This window comes from Pelodiscus sinensis, chromosome 1 (genome assembly GCF_052426305.1).
Source record: "Pelodiscus sinensis isolate ZL-2025 chromosome 1, ASM5242630v1, whole genome shotgun sequence".
Taxonomy (NCBI): domain Eukaryota; kingdom Metazoa; phylum Chordata; order Testudines; family Trionychidae; genus Pelodiscus; species Pelodiscus sinensis.
The window spans coordinates 194,476,105-194,500,856 of record NC_143052.1 but is presented as its reverse complement, the minus strand read 5'-3'; the positions used below and the strand labels follow the sequence as shown (position 1 = coordinate 194,500,856).

At 43.5% G+C, this 24,752-nt stretch overlaps 1 protein-coding gene across 1 annotated transcript; it reads right to left on the bottom strand.

Annotated features, from left to right (window-relative positions):
- Window positions 1-4,784: 4,784 nt before the first annotated feature.
- Window positions 4,785-24,458, bottom strand: FAM3B (FAM3 metabolism regulating signaling molecule B). The gene is made up of 8 exons (XM_075912142.2): window positions 24,078-24,458; window positions 14,932-15,075; window positions 12,829-12,952; window positions 10,503-10,561; window positions 6,967-7,017; window positions 6,461-6,548; window positions 5,805-5,937; window positions 4,785-4,989 (listed from the first exon to the last, which is right to left on the bottom strand). The coding sequence occupies exons 1-8, from the start codon at window positions 24,094-24,096 to the stop codon at window positions 4,900-4,902; spliced, it is 708 nt and encodes a 235-aa protein (XP_075768257.1). The 5' UTR covers window positions 24,097-24,458; the 3' UTR covers window positions 4,785-4,899.
- Window positions 24,459-24,752: the final 294 nt, after the last annotated feature.

Below are 24,752 nucleotides of genomic sequence, written 5' to 3'. Positions count from 1 at the left end.
CGGACCAGGGAAGGTCTGAAGGGAGGGGCAGTCCCTCCACTGGGCTCCTCTCCCCAGCTACCTGCTACCACTGCCCTCAGCCTCCTACTTATGGCAGCCCTGCGGGCCCTGTGAAGCCCAGCAGCCCCAGGAGCTCTGGTGGCTGCCCTGTGGACACTTGCAGCCATACCAGCTGCGGAGACTAAAGCCTCCTCTGCCCTGTGGACTCCAGCAGCCCTGCTGGCTTCCTGGCCCATTGCTAGCTCTGCTGCCCTCCACCCCCCATGGACTCTGGCGCCCCTGCCAGCTTCCCAGTCCAACTGGCTGTGTACTTTGATGCCCCGTGGGTGTTGCTGCCCCCTGCTGGCTGGCTCTGCTCCCAACCCCCAGCAACCTCTGTGCTGGGGCTCTCTAGTCCCACAACATCCATGGTCCTACCATGCACGTTGCTGGACCAGAGTCCCGGACTACAGAGGTTCAACCTATACTTATAGTTCTATGTATAGTATATAGCACAGAATAAACATGGCATTATATTAAATTTTAGTTTGCACAGACTTCGCTAGTGTTTTTCTTGTAGCTTGTTGTGGAGTGAAGCAAATAGATGAGTTGATGTACCCCGTGGAAGATCTCTATGTACCCCCAGGGTACACGTAAGTGGTTCAGAACCACTGATCTAGTGGGCCTGATGATCTTTTTACCAGACAAATTATATAAGGACAAGCCACTCAAATGGCACACTACATTTTTTATTACAGCTTTGTAAACATTTGTAAAACAGTATGGCTGTGTCTACATTGGCACGATTTTGCGCAAAAGTGGGCGCTTTTGTGCAAAAACATGCTGCCTGTCTACACTGGCTGTGTGTTCTTGCGCAAGAACACTGAGGTTCTAATGTGTGAAATCAGTGCTTCTTGCACAAGAACTATGATGCTCCCGCTCAGGAATAAGCCCTCTTGCACAACTGTTCTTGCGCAAGAGGCCAGTGTAGACAGGTAATATCAATTTCTTGTGCAAGAAAGCCTGATGGTTAAAATAGTCACTGGAGCTTTCTTGCGCAAGAGTGTGTCTACATTGGCACAGATGCCCTTGCGCAAAAGCACATCTCTTGCACAAAGGCACATGCCAGTGTAGATGCTCTCTTATGCAAATACTTTAACGCAAGGACTCTTGCATTAAAGAGTATTTGCGCAAGATCATGCCAATGTAGACGTAGCGTATGCTACATGAACACTACTAGGGTGTGTCTAAACTACATGGCTCCATCAATGGTGCCATGTAGATTAGACTGATGGGCAAAGGGAAATGAAGCCGCGATTTAAATAATTGCGGCTTCATTTAAATTTAAATGGCTGCCACGCTGAGCCGACAAACAGCTGATCAGCTGTTTGTTGGCTCAGCGAGCTAGTCTGGATACTCCTGCGTCGACCTGAAAGCCCTTTATTGACCTCCCCCTTATGCCTCATAGGATGAGGTTTACCAGGGAGGTCGATAAAGGGCTTTCATGTTGGCGCGGGAGCGTCCAGACTAGCGAGCTGAGCTGACAAACAGCTGATCAGCTGTTTGTCGGCTCAGCGCAGCAGCCATTTAAATTTATGCGCCACATGCCTGGAGCCCCCTCCAAGCGCCGCACGCCCGGGGCCGGCGCTACCCCCCAAGTGCCACGTGCCCAAGGCCAGGCCAGCCCCGAGCACTTGGTGAGCGCCCACAAATGCCCCCGCGGGCGCCTCCCTCCCCAAGCATTGCGCGCCCGGGGCCGGCACATCCCCCCAAGCGCCGCATACTCCCCCCCAAGTGCTGCACGCCCGAGGCCAGGCCAGCCCCAAGCACTTGGTGAGCGCACACAAATGCCCCCGCGGGCTCCATGGCGCCCGCGGGCACCGTGTTGGGGACCACAGACCTAGCCCGTGCTGCGGGCAGGTAGTTCGAGCTACTGGGCATTTAAAAATAGCGGCACCCGGGAACATGCAAATGAAGCCCGGGATATTTAAATCCCAGGCTTCATTTGCAAGTTCGAATGACTACATTAGCCACCCTAGTTCGAACTAGGGTGGCTAGTGTAGCCATACCCAAATAGGCTGGCATAGAGCTATTGCAGGTAGCTGGCTACTTTGGCTTTCTGCCTGCTTTGCACTTGCACAGCACCATAAAGCATTGTACATTACGTGCTCTCCAAATCTCCCCCAGAACATTGGCAGTTGCTACTGTATCTTCATAACTTCACAAAACAGCGTCCTTCACAAGCTCACATTAAAGACAAAAACAGGTTGGTGGACTTCTTACTCGCTTGGTACATCATCCAGGGTGCTTAAGAACCAGTAGCGATGAAGACATGCCCACTGCTAAGGGTATGTTTACACTGCAACTAAACACACATAGCTGGCTTTTGTCAGTTGACCCAGGCTAAGGGGCTTTTCCATTGCTGTGAAAATATTTGGGTTCAGGGAGCCTCCTGCCTCTCATGGTCCCAGACCCAGGCTCAAACATCTGTGCTGTGTAACTTTAGTGCCGTTGTGGCCAAGATGCAGTCCACTCCGAAGGCAGTTCTGGACAGGCAACGGCACATGCACAAATGCAGCTGGGAAAGTCCCTTCCACCTTGGAGCATCTGTTCCAATGCGCCCAGAATGAATACACATACACTGGAAGAGGACAGCAAATATAGGAAGAGAAAATATTTATTTACAAAGGGAAAGATGGGGGAGGGGGAGGTAAATCAGAGTTACATTGAACACAAGGCTCCTTAGCCCTGGTGGTACAGCAGTCTGAAAGAGGAGGCACTGAGGAATGCATTTGTACACTAAGTTCAGCAGTTCTGGGTAAAGTTCCCGTCCAACAGTGAGTACTAGATGCTCCTGGTTGTCTTTGGTGATACAAAACTTTCTGCAACAAATCCCTCCAATGCCCTCTTCTGCTGCTCTGTGTGGCTTTGCAGCAGGCAACAACCTATTCATATGGCTAGCTAGGTAATCTGTTTTGATGTTTGTTATTCCTTATATGATCACTTAAAATGCAGCTTTTAATAATCTTATTTTTGCTTTATCTAAACCAGTGTGCACGAACCACAACTTGCGTGCAAAAGGCTGTTGCATATTCCTCTTCACATTGAGGAAGGGGATGAAGTTAGTGAGCTTACGCTGGACTGTTCTCTATACAGTGCAAGATGGGTTTATACTCCTGAGAGTGTGAGCCTGAGAAGATGGTTGTTGCCTTTGCTGTAGCCTTCCCAAGGGGGGGCTTGTCAAAGAGTTTGCATGTAACAGCAGCTGGGTGTGTCGCTAGCCATACATATGCTGGTGAAAGTGAAGGCAGCAACCTGCTGAAGGCTTTGCAGCTTGAAACAGCAGTCCCAGTGTAAGAGGTAGGGATGTTAGAAAGTGATTAACTGAATAGTCATGTAACTGCACAAAATATTACATGGTTACATGACTATTCAATGGTCCTCAGGGATGGGGCCAGAAGGCAGCAGCATGGGGGTGGCACCAGCCCCTGTCTCTGTGGGGTCTGATCTCCCCGTGGACAAGAGCTGTGCCAGCATCCCACAGAGCAGCCTCTGTCTGCAGTGAGCTTGAGCCCACCATGGACAGAAGCTGTTCTGTTGCAGCCTCTCCTGCCCTCCCCCCTGCTACCTCTAACAGAGGCAGCAGTGTGAGTGGGGGGGAGGGGGGAGAGGGGAGAGGGGAGGAGAGGAGCAGCAGACAGATCTGTGGAGCCAGTATGTGAGGAAAGCCATCTTAAGAGCTGGTTCCTACATATATCAGCTCCTGCCTCTCTCCCCACCCCAGTTCCTCTGATAGAGAGGCAGCAGTGTGGAGGGAGGGGGAGAGAAGCGGCTCACATGAAGCCGCAATGCTGGGGTTAGGGGGGCAGGGCAGGTGGCTCTGAACCACCGGCTCTCACTTTCCCCTCCTGCTGCCTCTCTATCATAGGCAGCAAGGAGGGGTGGAGTGTGTGTAGTCAATAAGATTAACCAATAAGCCTAGGCTTATCAGTTAATCATCTGCTCAACTATACATTGACATCCCTAGCAAGAGGGAGCCCAGGCTGATAGGTCAGGAACACAGCGGTACCCAATAGGGAACCTATTACAATAGGAGTGAGGCCAAATTCAGCAGGTGCTATGTTGGATTTGATTTGGATTTACTACAGTATCTATAATGCCAACAGTTTCTTAGGTGGTTTACAGACAAATATTATTATTACATTCCTGACCTGAGGTGCTTACATTCTAAACAGATAACCAAACAAAGGAAATAGAAGAGAAGCAACAAATGCAACAGTGAAGCTAGGCATCTTTCTTATGAGTTCTATAAATTCTGTAAGAAGTTTGTGAAACAATGTGCAAAATAAACTAATGGTGGGGAGAGGAGGAGCAAACTGAAATGTAAGGGTGTAGATCATTTGCACAGAATTCTTGTAAGTGACCCTCTGGTGATTGCTAAAATTGGTTAATTATCAGTACACAAGTACATTAAGAGTAATGGCAATTCAAACTTTTCTTAGGAGAAAAAGAATTATTAATACACTGCAGCAGAGTAATTGTTTCAACTACTAGGGATTGAGACAGGAGAAATATAATTTGGTTTTCTATCTTGTTTCCTCGTAAAACTTACAGCAGAAAGCAACCTATAAAAATTAAGACTTGTCATTTATAGTGACAGTATGGTCCCATTTTTATAATCCTGGCATATCTATTATGCATCATCATTATAGACCAGAAAATGGATGAATTTATCTGCATCTACCATTGAAACACCCATTTGCTTTCCCACCAGTTGTATAATATAACCACTGAAGGATAACTGGTTAAAATAGTACACATGACTTTATTAGTTTACAGCAGTTATTTAAATGTGTATCGGTTTTATGACTCATCCATATATAAAAATAATGTACACAACTTTAGTAGCAAAATGTAAGATCAGATCAGGTTAGTTGGGATACAACCTTCTATCTGGATTTCAGCTGGCCAGCCATTATATCTGTTCTTGCTATTGTCAGAATGATTGATCTGGTTAAAAAAAAAAAGCAAACAAATGTTCAGTTTATCACATATAGACTGTTGTCAGTAGTCTGGAAAACTTAATTTCGCTGTTTGTAGCAAGAGAGAAAAGATACGTGGATACCAGCACTTGGAAACTGTCAGATGCACTGGGCATTTTGTTTATCATAAACTGGCATGTCCTCACTCCATTCTGTTATATAATCATTCCTCAAAATGATATCACCCAAACTCCTTAATGCCTGGAGCACCTCATAGACAATGATGCTGAGGTACCTCTTATAGGGAATCTGTTTCAGTAAGTAACACCCAACCATGTTCTGGAAAAGACGTGAAACTAGGGATAGTTCTCTATATCTTCAGAATAGTTTGAGAAATCTGTGGAAACTGAGCTGGGTCTAGAATACTAATTTTTCCTCCCCTCTCTACATCATATAAATTAAGGTATGGAGCATATAAATTAAAATATCACTGGCATGGGAAGAAGTTCAGATTCAAAAAGGATTACTGCTAAATTTTCCTCAAATGTGAGGAGGCTAATATTTTTTAAAAATGACATAGTTTTGGGCATCTCTTCCTGGGTGTCAATTCTGAGACTCATACAGGGTCCTGATCTTCAGAAAATGCTGAGCATCTACCTTCTGAAATTCAATTTTTGAAAACTCAATTTCTGAGACACCTTTAAGGAAGTCTGAAACACCCTAAATTGCTAGTCACTTTTGGAAATTGGTTTCCAGAAAAGAAGCCACAACACAAGGTTCTGAAGGGTTTCTCAAATTTATAGTTTTAAAAAACAAAACCGACAACAACAAAATAACCCTTACCCTTTCTCTTTGAATATAATCTGGTAGCTTGAAACCTTTGGCAGCTATAAAGACCCAGCTTGACCTGAACTTTATGTTCCATATTTCTTTACTCCCAAGTTCTGCTATTGCTTTTTTCGCATCATCCTTTAATCTAGAAGAGTTGAAAAATTAAACATTGAAAACTTCTGAAATTTAGAACTTTAAAAATAAGTTAGGTAAGAAAGGAAATAGTCTGTTGATATTTTGTGTTGGGTGTTCTGATTTCCTATTAATGAATAATTAAAGCCTTCTTGTATCTTCTACTGAAGAACTGTCCAGTAATGTGCCATACAATTCACAGAAACAAATTCTATCCTCACTTCACCTGTGCAACTCCACTGATGTCAATAAAAAACCATGAGTTTGCACACGTGGAGCAGAGAGGAGAGTTCTATGTTGGGAAGGATTCTCTTTTGTACATTTAATTGTTTGAACAAATTTAGTGTAATTGGAGCGTCTTTGAGAAGTTCAATATGTGTTATATGAGTAAGTGTTGAATGGGACAACATCAAATATCACAGGAGATGGTAAGTGATTAAACCTGATCATCACTCAAATTGTAACAACTTTTGCTTCTCAGAAGGTTGCCAGTCTGAGTTGCAAGCCATTTATTATTCTAGAATGCACTCGCTTACCTGCTGCTTCCATCATCATGGGTCACCATCAAAAGGAGTGACCCTTGAGGTGCATTTTTAATGAAAGTAGTCATGGGTCCAGAGAATTCTATTGATAAAACAAATGATTCTTCAATTACCTGCATACCAATGCACAAAAACACCTTACTCTCAGCTTATTGCTACTTTTAAGCTTTCCTTCTCCAAAAAAACAGAAGTAAATTTCTCATTTTTCTCTAGCCAGTTAATTCCCCCTTTCCCATTCAGAGGGCCCAATCCTAAAAAAAAAAGAGTGCCCTCAACTCCCACTGACACAATTCAGTTTTTTCTTTAGTATTAAGCTGTGAAGTACTACTGATGAGCAGAGTTAAATCTGTTTTACCATCTGTTTTATATTAATTACTGGAGGACTTTAGCAACTGTCAAATATTTAAATAAAAATATTTTCTATCCAAACTTCTTCTGCATGGAAAAGTGTCTACAAGAGACCCTGTGCCACTTCTATTTCATAATACTTTGGCTCTTACCTCCTTCCCACATGTCAAAAAACTCTGTAGATATTACTTTTCCTGTTTTAACTGCAATAAAGAAATAATACATTTTAAATATGATGGAAAGGGAGATATGAAAAGGGAAAGTAAACACAATGGTTACAACTAAAAATAAATGCATTTATTATTTTATATTACTATGGTCAGGGGCAGATGACTGTTTTGCGGGGCCCTGGGCAGCATAATTCCGCGGGGCCCCCCCTTTGCCACGGCACATGCGCAGTGACGCCATGCGCATGAGCAGCAGTGCCGCGGCGCATGCGCGGGGCTTTCTGAAGCGCGGGGCTCGGGGCGGCTGCCCCGTTCGCCCTGCCCTATATCCGCCCCTGACTATGGTTTCAAGTATCAGCGGGGTAGCCGTGTTAGTCTGAATCGCAAAAACGATGAGGAGTCCTGTGGCACCTTATAGACTAACAGATTTATTGGAGCATAAGCTTTCGTGGGTAAAGACCCACTTCATCAGACAAAGTGGGTCTTTGCTCAGGAAAGCTTATGCTCCAATAAATTTGTTAGTCTATAAGAGTATGGCTACACTTGTACCCTCTTTCGAGAGAAGGATGCAAATGAAGACATTTGAAATTGTAAATGAAGCTGAGATTTAAATATCCTGCGCTTCATTTGCATATTCGTGTTATGGCGCTATTTCAAAATAACAGACGCTGTTAGGACGCAGTATCTGGTAAACCTCATTGTATGTGGAATAAGGGTTATTTTGAGAGAAGGGTTTTCTCTCGAAATAACCGCGTCTTAACAGCATCTGTTATTTTGAAATAGCACTATTTTGAAATAGTGCCATAATGTAAATATGCAAATGAAGCACAGGATATTTAAATCCTGGCTTCATTTGCAATTTCGAATGTCTTCATTTGCAGAGCTCGACAAATAATGCAATCTACTTGCCCGTGGTGAGTAGATTGTAACCCGGAAGAGCCAGGTTCGGGCGATCTGCGCATGATCGCAGGACAGTGCGGCTGGTGAGCGGGACTTGCCGCGGTTCGGTGAGCCCTGTTCATTTGTATCCCTCTCTTGAAAGAGGGTGCAAGTGCAGATATACCCTAAGGTGCCACAGGACTCCTCATTGCTTATGGTTTCAAGTTTTCATTAGTTCCATATTTCCTTCCAAGTTCAGAACATTAATCTGGTGCGTGCATATGTATATTCACTTATATATAATCTTAGTGATTCTCCTTGACAGCATTAATTCCTGCCCACTGATTGCATGCAGAAGTGATCTATAAAAAGGTGTCCTGCAACCAGGGGCAGATGACCGTTTTGCGGGGCCCCGGGCAGCATAATTCCACGGGGCCCCCCCTTTGCCACGGTGCATGCGCTGTGACGCCATGCGCATGCGCAGCGGCGCCACGGCGCATGCGCGGGGCTTTCTGAAGTGCAGGGCCCGGGGCGGCTGCCCTGTTCGCCCTGCCCTATATCCGCCCCTGCCTGCAACTGAACTTCACCAAAATTGTTTCATGGCAGAAAATATTTCTGCCCAGATTCTTGAATTGGCTTTACTGTTTCGGTTTATGTTTAAAAGAATGAGTGAATTGCATTATGAACTGCGGTGCTTGCCTATACACTTTATTCTAGTTCCTAAGTAGAGCTGGATACAACGACTTAAGGCTTTCAAGTTCCTGTTGATTATGGAAGCAAAACTAGAGAAAATTTCAATAGCCCTAATTTTCAATGGATGGATGTTCATCACTTTCTAAAAAACCTGATCTCTTTATAGTGGCCCAAGTTAGGCTCCCATACCCACTAGTCATTTTAGAGAATTTTGGTTAATATTTATAATTAATTGTTATTGTTCAAAATGAGCCTATCGTGAGTTCATGAAACAGATGCAAAATTCGAAGCAAGTCTTAAGACTTCAAAATTCTTTGATAAATTCATGTAACATATGTTTTTGCTAGTAGGAAAACTGGAAAAACAATAACCAATTGTCATGTTATGCTTTCAAATGCCAAACGGAGTCAGGCTTTAAAATGAAAGACACATACTTCCATGCAAGGCTTTCTTCTGGAGCACTGTAAGCTCCCACTCAGCAGGAAAATCTGGCAATTGCTGCTCCCTCTCTGGCTCATCAAGGCTTATCCTTGGCAAGATCATGGGAGAGGGAGGAGTATTTGGACTCTGTTAAAGTTTACTTTTCCCAATTCAGGAGGCAGAGGCCAGAAGTGGGGAAATAACATTCCAGATCTGAGTAAAGACCAGAGACTAGAGATGCCAAACGTAGGATTCTGGATTGTCTGCAAAACATCACCTTTTTTCCTAAGTGGTGTTAATCTTGATCTATGTTTTTTTTCTTCCTTAACAACAAAAACTCTTCATTCAGAAAACAAAGTGGACACCAATGTGAAATAATATATTAGACTGATGCTATAGTAAAAATGTTTGATACAGTGTGTAGTGGAAGGTATATCTACACTACATTATTTCGAAATATCTAATTTTGAAATACACACAAAATGCATTTTGAAATAGCACAGCCACACTGATTGGACGCTGAATCACATTTAAGGTCAGCCGGAACTGGTTCTGGCAGGGCATCAGGTCAGAAGTTACCTTGTGGCCAGGGCAGCCAGCAGGGCACCCTGGGAAGGGCTGGAGGCCCCTTATTTCAGAATAAGCATCTACACAGCACTTATTTCAAAATAGTAATTTCAAAATTGGCGCTAATCCTCGTGGAATGAGGTTTACCAATTTTGAAATAAGGCCTCCGCTATTTCAAATTAATTTCCAAATAGCAGCTGGCTTGTGTAGATGCTAGGAAAGTTATTTCAAAATAATGGCTTTTATTTTGAAATAACTTTGCTGTGTAGACATACCCAAAATGTTTAATTGAACAGTACATTTGCAGATGATTTGTTTTACTGTACTGCAAAGGTAGATACAGTCACTTTTCTATCTGAATGAGTGGATAAACAAAATAAGATAATTAAGGAAAGCATGGCTAGAAACTAGCTCTCGGTGGAAGGATGGCTGTGTCTCTATAGTGCAGCCATTTAGCTTCAAGTGTGTGGGGGGGGGGGGGGGAAGAGGGGGAAATAGAACAAAACTTTTTTTTAATGTGCAACATTTTTGGGTAAAAGCAAACACCACACTGAATCTGAGCTTGTTTTCTGGCCAATGGGATCTGTGAGGATTGTACTGGAGCAGGAACTGTGTATGGAGACCCCCTCCCAGGGGGCACACAGTAGAGGCATACACACTGACCCTAGCAGCTGACAGCTTTGAGTGGCATGCATGGGCATGACAGGCAGGAAGCCTGCCTGAGGATCCCGTAGACTACAGGACATTGGCAGCCCAGAGTATCATGGTGAGCTGGCTCTGGCTGGTGAGCTGTATTTTGCCCAGCTCTGCTACATTTTTGTAAGTGTCCAACGGAGAAGAAATGTTAGTTTAAAAATATAGAATGAGGATTGTTAGTTTGCTTAGAGATTGCATCTTAGATATGCATAATCATTTTTCTTAGTGTTCTACCATTGTCCTCATAACATTCTTCTCTTACTTACAATTCACAATGGCAATGTTTATACCTCGTCCAACATTACCCTTCTGTTCACTTATGAGCCTGAAATTGAGATAAATATGCTGTCAGTCAGGAATTGTACTTCCAGAAGAGCAATGGCATTTACCTGTGCAAAGTCCTTCCTTTAGATTTTTGTTTTTAGGTTAATCATTTAACTGAGGAATCTGCTGAAAGCAATGGAGCCCCCATGTCTTAAAAGTCTATGAAGGGTGGGTCAGTTTCTTCCAGAGAACCCATAATAAGCCTACTTCAAAACCGTAAATAAGTGCAGCATAAGAGTAAAAACAATGCTGAAGAGAGAAAAAAAAAAGTTTTATGGCACCATTCCATGTAGATTCATAGAATAGGCCAGTGTATCTTCTCAACAGTGGCACACCAACATTTTTACAAGTCACTAGTGATTGCAAGTGTCTCAGTTTTAGAGGGCCTAACTTGAAATACTATAAAGAGGCCCTATTTTGAGAACGTGCTGGAAATCCAACCTCTGAAAATTAGGCCCTTTTTACAGTGTTTCAAGTTGTGCAGTGGAAACTTGATGCACCAACATTAATTAGCCCTGCATTTCTCAAACTGTGGGTCCCAACCCCCCGGGGGGTCGCGAGCAGCTAAGAGGGGGGTCATGGTATCACAAAGTTTGAGAACCCCTGCATTAGCCACTTTTGAAAATCTTGGCCCAAAGCATACAAACTAAGGTACAATCCTAGGTGCAAGGTTAAACAATGTTACCAAGAATGACTATTTTAGACACAAGCGCAGAGAAAACAAAAAGAACAAAGGAGACTAAAAGGAAAAAAAATCTAAAGTGTCAAAGAAAAATAAGTATACTTTCAGATTACATAGAGCGAGGAAGACTGGAAAGATGCAATAAAACAGAGAAAATTAGACAAGGTTTAGTGTTGGTAATGGACTTAAAAAAAAAGAATGTTCTCCACACAAATGGAACAGAATTATTCAGGGTTTAAAGTTAAGGTATCCAACAGCTGACACAATGAAGCAATACATGTAGCCAGAAAAGGGGGAAATAAAAATGTCAGGGAGATAGCAGCTTCACAGAAATAAGGACACAGAGTCAAGCTTTAGTTTCAGTAAAGTCAGTGAAAATATTGGCAAAGATTTCAATAAAACCAGCATGTGACCCCAAAGATGAAAAAACCAGTGAGCTATCCCAAAGGGAGAAAACGTATGGAGCAGAGTTGACAGCACTGAAGAAGATTTTTAAAATATTTATAATCATTAAATTAAAACCCGCAACCTCTAAATCAGAAATATAGCCAAGGTTGGGCGGTGGCCCATTCACATAGGATCCAGGTCTACCTCCACTAACTCTATCTCTCCTCTGGCCCCATTGCTTTCCCTGCCCACCCCACACTCCAGCAGTGGAGTGGAGCTGAAGGCTTGCCCTGCTCTGTCTGCCCAGCACTCCAACCGGGAACAGGGCTGGGGTGCAGTGGCCTACACTGCTCACCCAGTATGCTGGCTGTAGAGTGGGGTTGAGGCCTTGCCTCCCTCTATCTGTTTGGTGCTCTAGCTAGGGAGTGGACTTGGAGTGTCAAGGCAGGCCCCCATGCTCTGACGCACTGCCCTGATGGAATGCCAGGCAGGTGGAACAGGAAAAGTTCTCACGCTTCAACCCTGCCCCTGCACTTTGACCCCACTCCCAGGCTGGAGTACCAGGCAGATGGGAGGATCCGGGCAAGCTCTTGTGTCCTGACCCTGCTCCCTGGGTGTGCACTTAGAGTCTAGGGGGACTCCTCGCCAGAACGTCCATTGCCCCCTGCAAGGCTGACAGGAGAGATTAGGCAAGGCAGTCCTGACCTCTCCTGTCCCCTCTCATTGCCCACCCACTCTCCCACCAAAAGTCGAGGCCCACCCAAGTGTCTGGCCCTGGCTACACCACTGCTCTAAGTGATTCCCACCTTTGGATTTCCAACTGTGCCTCATTTGCAACATATCTGTCCTAGAATCACACCTGTACTTTAAACTGAAATCTCTTTGCAGATGGACTTTGTGTGTGTGTGTTTTACCATCTCACACGCTATCAGAACCGAACAAACTGGGAAGAGCCAAGGATAGACCACTGACATATGCAGATGTAAAGTAGAGGAGAGCTGAGATGCTGGTTTCTTGCTTGAGGTGCTTAAAGAGTGTAGCACGGCAAATAATATTGAAAGTGAAAAATCCCAAGATCACTGTTCTTGTGTTATGTAGTCTGCGTTAATCCAATAAATGTCTTTTATAGTAAGAATTTGGTTTGTCATTAAACCAAAAGCAAATGCCCTTGGTTGGATTGAAAGTAGAGTAGGACTTACATCTCATCTTCAAAACAAATCTTGGCCATTTTTTCCTTGCCACCACCACTAAGTAATCGATAAGCATAGCTCCCAGGTGAACATGGAGACCAATGGTCACATTTCTGTCGTTTAGGAGGTGGGGCTGTAGTGAATAAGAAAACAGAACATGTTTTGTTTGAGCACCGTGTAAACATCATGGTTATCAAAGTGACCAAATAATTTCAGACTATTAGAGCAAGGTCAAACAAGTACTTACAAAGGCAAGCGATCATATCAAAAGTACCCCAGATTTACACATGCTTGAAATTAGCACCTACTTGCCAAATGAGGGTAAATTGGTGTTTAAAAATATTACAACTTAGACAATCACTCAGACAAACAAATTTGGTTACAATTTGCAGGAGATAATGCTACTAACTTCTTCACAACGTCATCTGAAAGCGAAGTCAGTCAGGGTGCATCTAGACAGCAGCTCTATTTCAGGATACTTCTGGTGTCCCAAAATAACATTCCCGCATCTTAACACAGTACCTGTTATTTCAAAATAGCTTTAGAAATAATGGGAATGCTATTCTGACATCCCTGTAAACCTAGTTCCATGAGGATGAAGGGATGTTTCGGAATAGTGCTCTATTTCAAAATTTGGCGCTGTGTAGTCAATGCAAAATTTCAAAATAAGCCATTTTGAAATACACTCAATGTAAGGTATGCAATTTACATAGCTCAAATTGCGTAGCTTATACCGAGCTAAAAGTGCAGTGTAGATGCATCCTCATTCGCATGGCTCTGTTGTAACTAGCATCACAAAATATTTACATACCAGATGCACTAAAGATTGAAATGTACATTCATGTATCAGCCACCAATTCCAGAAGACACGTGTCCATGCCAACGATTGGTTTTGCTCAATAATCCAAAGCTGTACTGATCAGCACAGGCTCATTTTCATCATCTGAATCAGATGTCACCAGCAGAAGGTTGATTTTTTTGGGTGTCTTGGTTTCTATTATTTTTGCACCAGAGTGTTGTTCTTTTTAAGACTTCTGAAAGTATGCTCCACACCTTCATCCTCTCAGATTTTTGAAGGCACTTTAGACTCTTAAACTTGAGTACAGTGCTGTTGTCATCTTTAGAAATCTCACATTGGTACCTTGTGTGTTTTGTCAAATCCGCAGTTGAAAGTGGTAAAGCAGGAGAGGAGACACACAATTCTCTCTTAAGGAATTCAGTCACTAATTTAATTAACATATTTTAATGAGTATGATCAGCATGAAAGCTTCTTCTCTGGAATGGTAGCCAAAGCATAAAGGGCCTAGGGATGTGAAAGGTTGACGAGTAAGCATCACCTTTAATGAGTGACGCTTACCTGTTCCCATTAACCAGTGGAGGCTAGAGCTTTGCCATCCTGCCCACCTCCCCTTTAATCAGTTAACTGGTTAAACATGATGTTTAACCAGACAATCAATTAAATGGGATTTTACAGCTATAGAAGGGATTTACGAATATTCAGCATATCTGATCGTAAATACCTTGCAATGCTGGCTACAAAATTGCCATATGAATGCTTGTTCTCTCTTTCAAGTGACACTGTAAATGAGACATGGGCAGTATTACCTCCTATAAATGTAAACAAACGTGCTTGTCTTAGTGATTGGCTGAACAAAATGTAGGACTCAGTGGACTTGTAGGTCTATAGTTTAACGTAATTTTGTTTTTGAGTGAATTGAAAAATATTTCTTTTAGCATTTTTTCAGCGCAAATATTTGTAATAAAAATAACAATATAAAATGAACATTGTATACTTTGTATTGTGCTGTAATTGAAATCAACATATTTCAAAATTTAAACATCCAAAATATTTAATAAATTTCAATTGATATTTTATTTGTTTAACAGTGTAATTAATCACAATTTTTTACCACAATTCTTTTGAGTTGACCACGAGTTAACTGCTATTAAAATGACAGCTTTAATTATAATAATAGCTGCTCATTCATTCTTAAAATAGTACACAAGTAATCATTCATTAACTAACAAGCCATTTGCAGATTAAATTACAAACACTATGTTTCCCTTATAATATGCTGCATGTTAGTGGAAAAATATCAAGTGACCACATACGCTTAATTACTGGTTTCTCTCCAATGTTCTGAAGATTTTCAATAGCTGATGATAGCGAATCTTCAGGAACGATATCTGCAAATAGGTATCCCAAATACCAAGCACATACAGATGCGAATGCTAGTCCTGATAACTTTGCCACGTCTGAAAAGAAACAACAAATCCATTACTTAATGTGAAATAAGTCTACAAAAGGATATTAAAAATATAGCATTTTCTATGGCAATGCTACACAAATAAACCAATTTAATACAGTGAAATTCAGTCCTGATGCACAGGCACTCCACACCATTTGAGATTTTCAGTTGGGCTGTGGACAGAGTGAGCATGGCACTCTACAATGACCACCTTTTCTACCCCTACAGGAAAAATGTCTTAAAAACAAAAACAAACATCAGTCTATCTATTTGACCCTGGAAAAGGAGACATGCCAGAGAGTCCATGAAATCCACAATAGACCTTCCTATTGCTATCCATTTTAGATTGGTGGCACCCAGTTTCTATGATGATAGGTAGCAGTTTAAAACCCTACCCTACAGTAAGCTTACAGGGGGCTTTCTGTATCTTCTTAAAAATACAGGAGGAAACTAAGCTAGGCCTGACTAGGCAGATATGTAAATGAGGGTTGGAGATCTGGTTGAGGGTGGACTTCTAAACACCAGATTTGTGCACATCCGGAAACTTGGAAGCCTGCAGAGAAAACTGGAGTGACCATAGCCATTAGTCCAGTCTCTCTCATTTCTGCAATTGTGCTACTAATTCTAGTATAAACTATAATAGTGTCTATAATGGACACGAAGACTGGTGTGTATTTGCCATGTTTTTGATATTGAAGCAGATAAATACAGAGTCATGTTGTACCAGAAACTTGGCTACCTCTTCTTGAGAAATAACAATTTATTCCTGGGCCTGGAAGTAAGTGTAATTCATGCTACTCAAAAGTTAATAAAATACCACATTTGTATATTTTTCACCCCAAAATGACCCAAGTGCTTCAGACGGTGAGTATATACATTGTGTTCATTAAGAACTAGTTTGACTGCTGCTGAAATACAGAGTTTTCGTGGGGTTGCAAGATGTGGAAGGGACAGAGAAAACAAGGCAGGTTTTTCAACAGCACATAGCAGGCAGTTCAGACAAGGAAATGAGGACTAAACATCAAATTTGGAGATTCTTTTGTTTATTTTTAAGTTTCCTTTCCTAATAGTAAATACGGGATCTATAGATGGTTCCTAAATCAAATTCCTGAGCAAGAAGTTAATGAATTCCTTGTGCTTTAGCACAATCCCAGCACTCTAGGCCCCCCATCTATCATGGAGGAGTGCGTGGGTTGAGTTTAAAAAGATAAATAAATCATGTTTAACTTATAAGTGCTGTTTAAAAACATTAACACCGGGGCTATTCAGAAACAAACATTTTTTTTTTTACATCAAATTCTGAAACTAAATTTCCCATTCTCTTTTACTATGTGGAAATTTCTAAATTTCCTGCAAAATGGAATTTGAAAAAACAAAACCCACATCAATTTCTGGTCAGGTGAAACATTACAATTCAATACAATCAAAATATTTTGAATCAATTTTGACATTTTATATTATAATTTAGAATATAAAATAAAATATTAGAGAAAAAAATAATTTCAAAATGAAAAACTGAAATGTCCTAGTCCATGGAAGTCAAAACAGAACATTTTGACCATATCAGAATGCTTCATTTTGATTTTTTTAAAATGAAATCTCATCAAAATTGATACCTGCTGGGGAAAGTTTAGATTGCAACAAAATAGCTTTTTCTAACAGGAAAAACATTTTGTTGGAAAAATTTTGACCCGTTCTAATTAGCATCCAATTGATACAGATTTTTAACAATTGAGTTAAGTGACTCTCAGTCTATGCTGGAGCTGGAGGTGATTAGATATTGACAACAAGTATTATATTTTAAAGTGAATTAAAACAGGATGCAATATATGTCCAAAATATATTCTGGGGTGAAAATCTGATATTTCAAAATACAAAATTATATTGAAAAATTGGCCCAATTTAACACATTTTGGCCAGCTCTATTTAGCATTCACTGATTGCTAAACTCTATTTAATGATTTATCTGATTCAGAATGCTTGAAGTTGAAGGGAGTGGTAGAAAAACAAAGAACTGAATGGATATAAGTAATTAAAACAAAGGATTCGTCTCAGGTAAAATATGAACACTGTAAGGAGTTGCTCAGCAGCTAGTTAAACAGGATTTGTAGTCACCTCACACAAATGCACAAGCTCAATTTATTTTGCCTTTTGCAGATCAAATGTGATACCGAATGTTGTCAATGAGAAACAGCAGAACTTTGATATGTTGAGTGATCATGTGACAGATTTTCATGTTTATAAAAAATATCCACGCTGTTTTGTTAAGACCCTTGTTTCCAGCTTATCAAGCTTTTTAATATTAATTTAATTCAAGAGAAATCTTGTTCATTTTCAGCATCCCCTGTGCCAGGAAAAATAAGGCCCACAGGCTGGATACTGCCCACCAAGTTGCTAGATATGGCTCACGTGAGCAGTGGAAGCCTGACAGCCTGCTCCCTCCCCCTGCTCAGACTCCGTTTGCTGACCCCACCTCCAGCACAATCTTTCAGCCCCCATTGTTCATTTTCTGGCCAATGGGAGCTGTCTATTTGAAGAACAGGCAGCACACAAAGTAACCTTTCCCTCCCCACAGGCTCACAGCTGTTCACAAACAGGGTCCCATGGCTGGCTGCTCTCAGTGGCCTTCTGGGACATGGAAGGCAGGGAACATGCTGGGCTGCTGGCCAGAAGTCATCCAGGTAAACATCTCCCAGCCAGAGGCAGGCTCAGTCTCTTCATTCCTCCTAGATCCTCTACTCCCACACCATATATAACTCCAAACCCTCTTCTTCCCTACCTGCATTCATACCTTCCTCCCAGACCCTACACTCCAGTTCCTTGACCCAGGTCATAACTCCTTTCCAGATTCCACACCCTCTTCTGCACCCCAATCCCTTACCTCAATCTCCCTTCTGTATCCAACCTCCATCCCAGATGCTGCAACTTTTCCATTAATATAATGGAAGAGCATGGCCCTTACCCACTTACCAAATGCCTGGAGTGACCCACCCATCAAAAATTATTGCCCACTCCTGATCCAGAGTAAGAAAAAGGTCACTATAAATCTGATCATCAACGTTTTCCACTTGATTAAAAAAAAAACTTGCAACGGTCCTTTACTCATTAGCTTTAATGAAGTATAAAACATTTTAAAGAAACAATTGATGTTGGGTATCCTCCTTGAGACAAATTTCAACTGCCAGACTCACTTTTAGTGACTGAAAAATTAATTCAAGTTTTCTGTGCTTGAGTGTTCTGTGCTAGAGCTAGCCTAGCTCTAGTGAAAATAGCAACACTACAAAGTAACACTTGAGCTAATTTGTTCATACTGGCCTTTCACTCGTGTGTGGCACTACATTCTTGTCTTCACTTACAGAAAGATGTGTGTGACAGTGGGTTTTTTGTTTATAGCAAGATAACAGACAAACATCCAACTCTAAAATCCTAAGAACAGACAACACATTTATACAGATCATCATGAGCTATGTGGGGGTATGTCTACACTGCATTCCTCTTTCAAGAGTGGAATTAAAATGAAGCCAAGCGAAATTGCAAATGAAGCACGGATTTGAATTTCCCACACTTCATTTGCTTAAATAGCAATAGCAGGCGCTATTTCGAAACACCCTATTTCGAGATAAAAAAACACGGTGTAGACACGGTTATTTCGAAAGAAACCCCTTCTTTTGAAATAACCCTTACTCCTTAAAAAATGAGGTTTAACGGTTATTAACGGATGGTGTGGGGAAGGGTTCTCATGTTGGCTGCCGGAGCTGCAGCTGATGGTGGTGGCTGAAGCTGGGTCCCAGAACCATGTGGTGGCAGGGGCCAGAGCTGGGACCAGAGCCAGTGGCCACATGGACATGCATGGCCCAATGGAAGAGTGGGAATAGTACCCATAGGAGTATGCTTGTGGGGGGGAAAAAGTGGCTGATTAATTTCTTGGTGGTGGACAGTGCTTGTACGAGGTATGGGCTTGACTGTCATGCAGTAAAATTCAGACTGACATGATGAATAAGGAATTTTATTGTGTGGGACAGGGGTAAAATGGATGTACAGATGGAATGTACTGAAATGTAGTTCTAGCTAAATAGAGGAATGCTGTTTTCTTCCTAGTGCTTAATTGCTCCTAAACAGGTTTTTAGTTTTATCGTCCCTAACCATGATGGTATAATGTAATGCAGAGATAGCTTGAAAACATTGCATCCTTTATTTGTAAACATGTCGTAAAATAGTAAAACATGCACAGCATTCAGCAGGCCCACTGCCATTAAAAACCAGACCCTCTCAAAAAAGAGCAGAAAATAGTTGATACACAATATAAACTCTCTATTGCTACATGACTGGTGACCACACCTTCTGTTTTTCCTTCTTTACACATTTCTCTCTCTCACACACACACGGGACAGCCTAAGAGGGGAGGGGAATTTTTCACTTGAGAGACTTTGAAAAAGGAAGGCTGCAGAGGATTTAATTGCCCTGTTCAGCCGCTCATGAGTTCTGAATGTACACTTACTGCCTGAATGCACACTTACTGCCAGTTACTACTGGACTGCCTGTGCACTGTGTTATAAAGCAAATAATATTATTTGTCACCTTTCTTATACATTATTTGTGTTAATAGACATTTAAGCTTTGAAGAATGCTTCTGAGTTGATCAAATCAGACAAGGGAAATCTGAGAGCTTTAGCTCTGATTTATGTCTTGTGTGCAGAACAAGCATTCTAGGTAACTACATTTTCTAAGTTGCTATTTACCTGTAGTAAATCAAATAGAAAGAACTGAGGGCAGTGGTGGGGAGATACTGGATTGACTTCACCTCTGATCCAAAATAAAAGATAGCCCTGAGACACAAGGTGAATGGTGAGAAATATTCAATAAGCTGTTGTCTAGGTGTGCAATGGACAGTGTATTCTACACAAGCTGAGAAATGTTAGTCTGAAAGGCCAATTAACAATTTTCTGAAAGGACAGCCAGATTTAACTGAGCAGGAAGCCCAACTGCAGGAGGGTCTAGTAAAGGGATATAAACAGAGGAATTTGGCTACTTAAAATTTTGCAATATTACATTTTTAATTTGACTTCATATTAAATAAACAAACATTTAAAGTCATGAACCTTGTTAATTATCCCTTGTTTTAGTATTGTTTCTTCCATAGCATTATTAAAAATATATAAAAGTTATTTGTTAATAACTTGGGTGACATGATGGCAAACATCCAAACAAGCGCACATGACCTCAATATTGGTGCATGTGACAGGGTATACCAACTGTGCACTGGGTTGGCAAGAGTTAACTAGGCCTATATGGCTGAGAGAGCTCCACCCCACAACCCTGCTGGGCATGCTCCAACTGGAGGACCAGTATAAAAGCCAAGGGAGCAGCTCAGTCAAGGCTGACCACAGCAGAGAAAGGAGTTGCTGCCAGAGCTTGAAGCAGAAGCCAGCCAGCAGAGACTGGCCAGGTAAGTGTCCAGCTTGGAGGACACAGGTGTGGAAGAAGCTGAGAATCCTGGACAGGGTAGGAAGTAGCCCAGGGTGGGGAATTGGAATCTCTGAGAGCTTGGTGTGTTTTGGGTGAACTCCCCACTGAGCTAGTGGTGGGACATGCCCACCAGTGACAGTGCCCTGGACTGGGACCCAATGCAGTGGGAGGTCCCCTTACCCCACCCCATTAGCCTCAATGGGGGACACTACATCTGAACAACTGACTTGGCTACTGGGCTGCATTGCCCTGCTGATGGAGGCTGCTACTGGCCTGGGGATGATAACAATTTAAAAGGTAAATCAACCCAGATGGGGCCTCAAAGGCTCCATGCTCTTCCTCCTGAGGGGGTGGGGAGGAGCTGGGCTTGCCACCCTGTCACAGTGCATAAGGCAAAACTCATTTTGCTCATGGATGGAAAGTCTTAGAGGGAACACTGGTAAATACCTATCTTTGCACCTCATTTCACATCAACACAAGTGAGGGGTTAGGAGGCAGAAGCCCACCTTGAAAGTTTGAACCCCCTGGGTTTCATACTTGAGGTCTGTTTAAAGCTGTATACCCTGGCTCCAAAGGCAGCTCTTAACTGCAACAGAGTTTGAGCTGCTTGCTGCTTTGCCTTTGGGACAGGGAGTTTGTTATAAAAGGAGGGAGGCAGGTGATTAAGAACAACAAAAGACTGATATGCAAGTCATTAAATGATCATAGATCATCATGAAAACATTGCCAAGTACTTGATAGGGAGGGCAAAAGAGAGTAGCAATGAGTGTTGTGTTGCTGTGATTTGAATTTGTACCAGTACTGTTAAACTTATATGGCTATGTCTAGACTGGCATGATTTTCCGCAAATGCTTTTAACGGAAAAGTTTTTCCGTTAAAAGCATTTGCGGAAAAGAGCATCTAGACTGGCACAGATGCTTTTGTGTAAGAACTTTTTTGAGAAAAGCGTCCGTGCCAATCTAGATGCGGTTTTGCGCAAGAAAGCCCCGATAGCCCCAGTAGCGAAAATGGCGTTTTTGCGCAAAACACATTTTAGCTGTCTACACTGGCCCTCTTGCGCAAATACATTTGCACAAGAGGGCTTTTTCCTGAACGGGAGCAGCAAAGTATTTGCGCAAGGACACTGACAATCTTACATTAGATCGTCAGTGTTCTTGCGCAAATTCAAGCGGACAGTGTAGACATCTGGCAAGTTTTTTCGCAAAAACACCCGCTTTTGTGGAAAAGCTTGCCAGTCTAGACGCAGCCATACATGTTCTTGAAAATAAGGATAAATAGTGAGGTGGCAAAATTTGCAAATACCACAAAATTACTCAAAATAGCTAAGTCCAGAGCTAACTGCAAAGGGGGTTACAAAGGGATCTCACCAAATAGGTGATTGGGCAACACAATGGCAGATGGAATTCAGTGCTGAGAAATGCAAAGTAATGCACATGGAAATAAATAATCCCAACTATGCATACAAAAAATGATGGGGTCTAAAATACCTGTTACCACTCAAGAAGATGATCTTGGAATCATTGTGGACAGTTCCCTGAAAACTTGCTTAATATGCAGTGGCAGTCTAAAAACTGACTATTGGGAATCAACATGAAACGAACAGGTAAGACAAAATATTGTCTCTATATAAAGTCATGGTATGCCCACATCTTGAATACTGTATGAAGATTTGGTTATCACATCTAAAAAAAAATTGATTTGGAAAAGGTACAGAAAGGGCAACAGAAAAGGTTGGGGGTAAGGAACAACTTCCATATAAGGAGAGTTTAACAAGACTGGGATTCTTCAGCTTGGAAAATAAATGACTAAAGGATTGAGGAAGGGATATATTAGAGGTCTAGAAAATCATACATGGTGTGGAAAAATAGAATAAAGAAATGTGTTATGTTAGTGAAGGAGTAAATAAAAATAACTCTTATAGGCAGCAGATTTAAAAAAAAAAACTTCAGTCAACCTGTGGAACTATTTGCCAGGAGATGGAGAAAAGGCCCAAACTATAACAGGAGTCCAATAAGAACAAACTAAGTTCAAGGAGGTTAGGTCCATCAGTGTCTTCTAGCCAGAATGGGCAAGGATGGTGACCCTAGCTTCTGTTTGCCAGAAGCTGGGAATGAGTGACGGGTCATTTAATGAATGTCTTTTCTGTTCATTCCTTCTGACGCACCTGGCATTGGTCACTGTTGGAAGATAGGATACTGGGCTAGCTGGACCATTGCTCTGACACAGTATGGCCATTCGGATCTTATAAAGAGCTGAAATGTATCTGCCCCCTGCTGTAACCCACTAGCCTCCATTCCAGTTCCGGATTAGAGCTAGAACCCAGGAGTCCTGACAATCTCTCTCTAGTAAGACCATACATTAACATTTTAAGGCTAACCAGTGTCTCTCAAGTGACTTGCTACAAGATGTCAGAACACATTAATATTAGAGCTGTGTGAGTCTAATATTTATTTACATTTTCTTGTATATAGGAAATAGATACAGTGCTCCTGACAGCTAACTATGTTCTCTGCCAAAAAACTCTAGAGAGCTTTCCAGTGCCTTAGTAGCTCCAGAAAGAGGTTTCTGTGTGTTTGTGCTGCATGGAATCTACCCCCTGCCCCCTTTTGGCAGATCTGTGCATGCCCCAAGGGTGGGAGAGAGCGAAAGCATGGTGGGCAGAGGAGGACAGGGGCATCTGCAGTGTTACTCAGTACAACCCAAGAAGTGAAAATTTCCTCTCCCCTGGGGGGGGGGGGGGGATGGTGGTGGGGTGTGTGTGTGTGTGTGTGTGTGTGTAATGAATTATGACCTTAGGTGAAATTTCCATCCAGAGTATCATGTGGCACTGAATGTATTTACTAGAGAAATTTCTCTAGTATTTTATACCAGTTTATACAGATTTCTCAGTCCCTTGTGAAATGGCACAAGCACTGGTAGGGAGTACACGTAGCTGTTGCAACCGTGCCCAGGCCAAAGGGCGGCTGTACTTATGTCCCACACTTAGGAGTGCAGATGTAGGCAGCCCTGGCAGAGAGCAGGTTTCTCCCACCTGCGACCAATGTGGCTGTAGAGAAGGGGGAAACTCAGGGAACAGGGGCAATTGCTGAGGAGAGACACCAGACTCTTCGCCTACCATCCCTAGCCCTGCGGGACAATCCCCCTGTTTGGAGAAAGGTCCTGCCCTTTCTCCAACCCCTGTCCCCCAGCAATGCGGTTCCGGGGACGAGCCGGGCATGGCGCTAGTAGCAGAGGTTGCTCCCCGCCGGCCCAACCCCTGCTCCCCGTGCGGGGGGATGACTCGTGCTGCAGGTGTTTACCCCCCATAGCCCCGGGCGTCCAGAGGCTCCGCTGCCCCTGCCAGGGGACGGGCCAAAGGGAGGCAGGGCTGGGAGGGGACGAGCAAGCCCGACACGTCCCGTCCCAAGAGCCTCCCGGAAGGGACCCTGAGCTCCGGGAGCGTGTGGGGCTCGGGGGCGGGGAGCCCTCCAGCTGCGGGCCCGCGCCCGCCTCTCCGCCCCACAGCCTCCAGCCCGACCGGGGGCGCCCGCCGCTGCTACTCACTGCTCCACGGCAGCCGCATCTTCCCGGCCAGCGGGGCTCCCTCGCAGCGCTCCCCTGCAGCTGCTCTGCCGCGCCCCGGGCAGGGTGGCAGCAGGGAGCGCGCAAACTCGCCGCACCTGTGGGCCCGGCCCGGCAGGCAGGCACGCCCCGGGCGTGGGGGGAGCGGGCTGAGTCAGGCGGGGCCCGGCTGCTTCGGTCTCCACGCCGGTGTATAAAGCCGCCCCGCCGAGGGGTGGGCTGGAGGGAGAAGGGACCTTGCGTGCGCCGCGCTCCGCTCGCAGCGCTTTCGCTTTCACTTCGCCCGGGCACTGCGGGGGGAGGCTGCAGGCGCCGGGTTAGCCCCGCGGGCCCGCTCTCGGTTGCGTAAATGTCACCGCGCCCAGTGCCACCCACAGCGGCCGGCGGCTTCTCCCTGGCTCCGCAGGCGGGGAACACGCTGCCTTTCCTGCGCGAGCCGCCCTGGGGCTTCTCAGCGGGGAAGCTGCGCTCATCAGAGAGCCTCGTTCACCCACCTGCTCTCGCTCCCAGGCTGCTGCCCTTCACAAGGCATTTCAGTATCCGCGCCGGAGAGTCCAGCCAGCCAAACGGCTCCTGGATGTTGGTTCCTGGGCTTGTTTCCCCACCTGGCACGGCCGGGATTTCTTACTGAGCACCGGCTACACCCCGCGGTGAAGT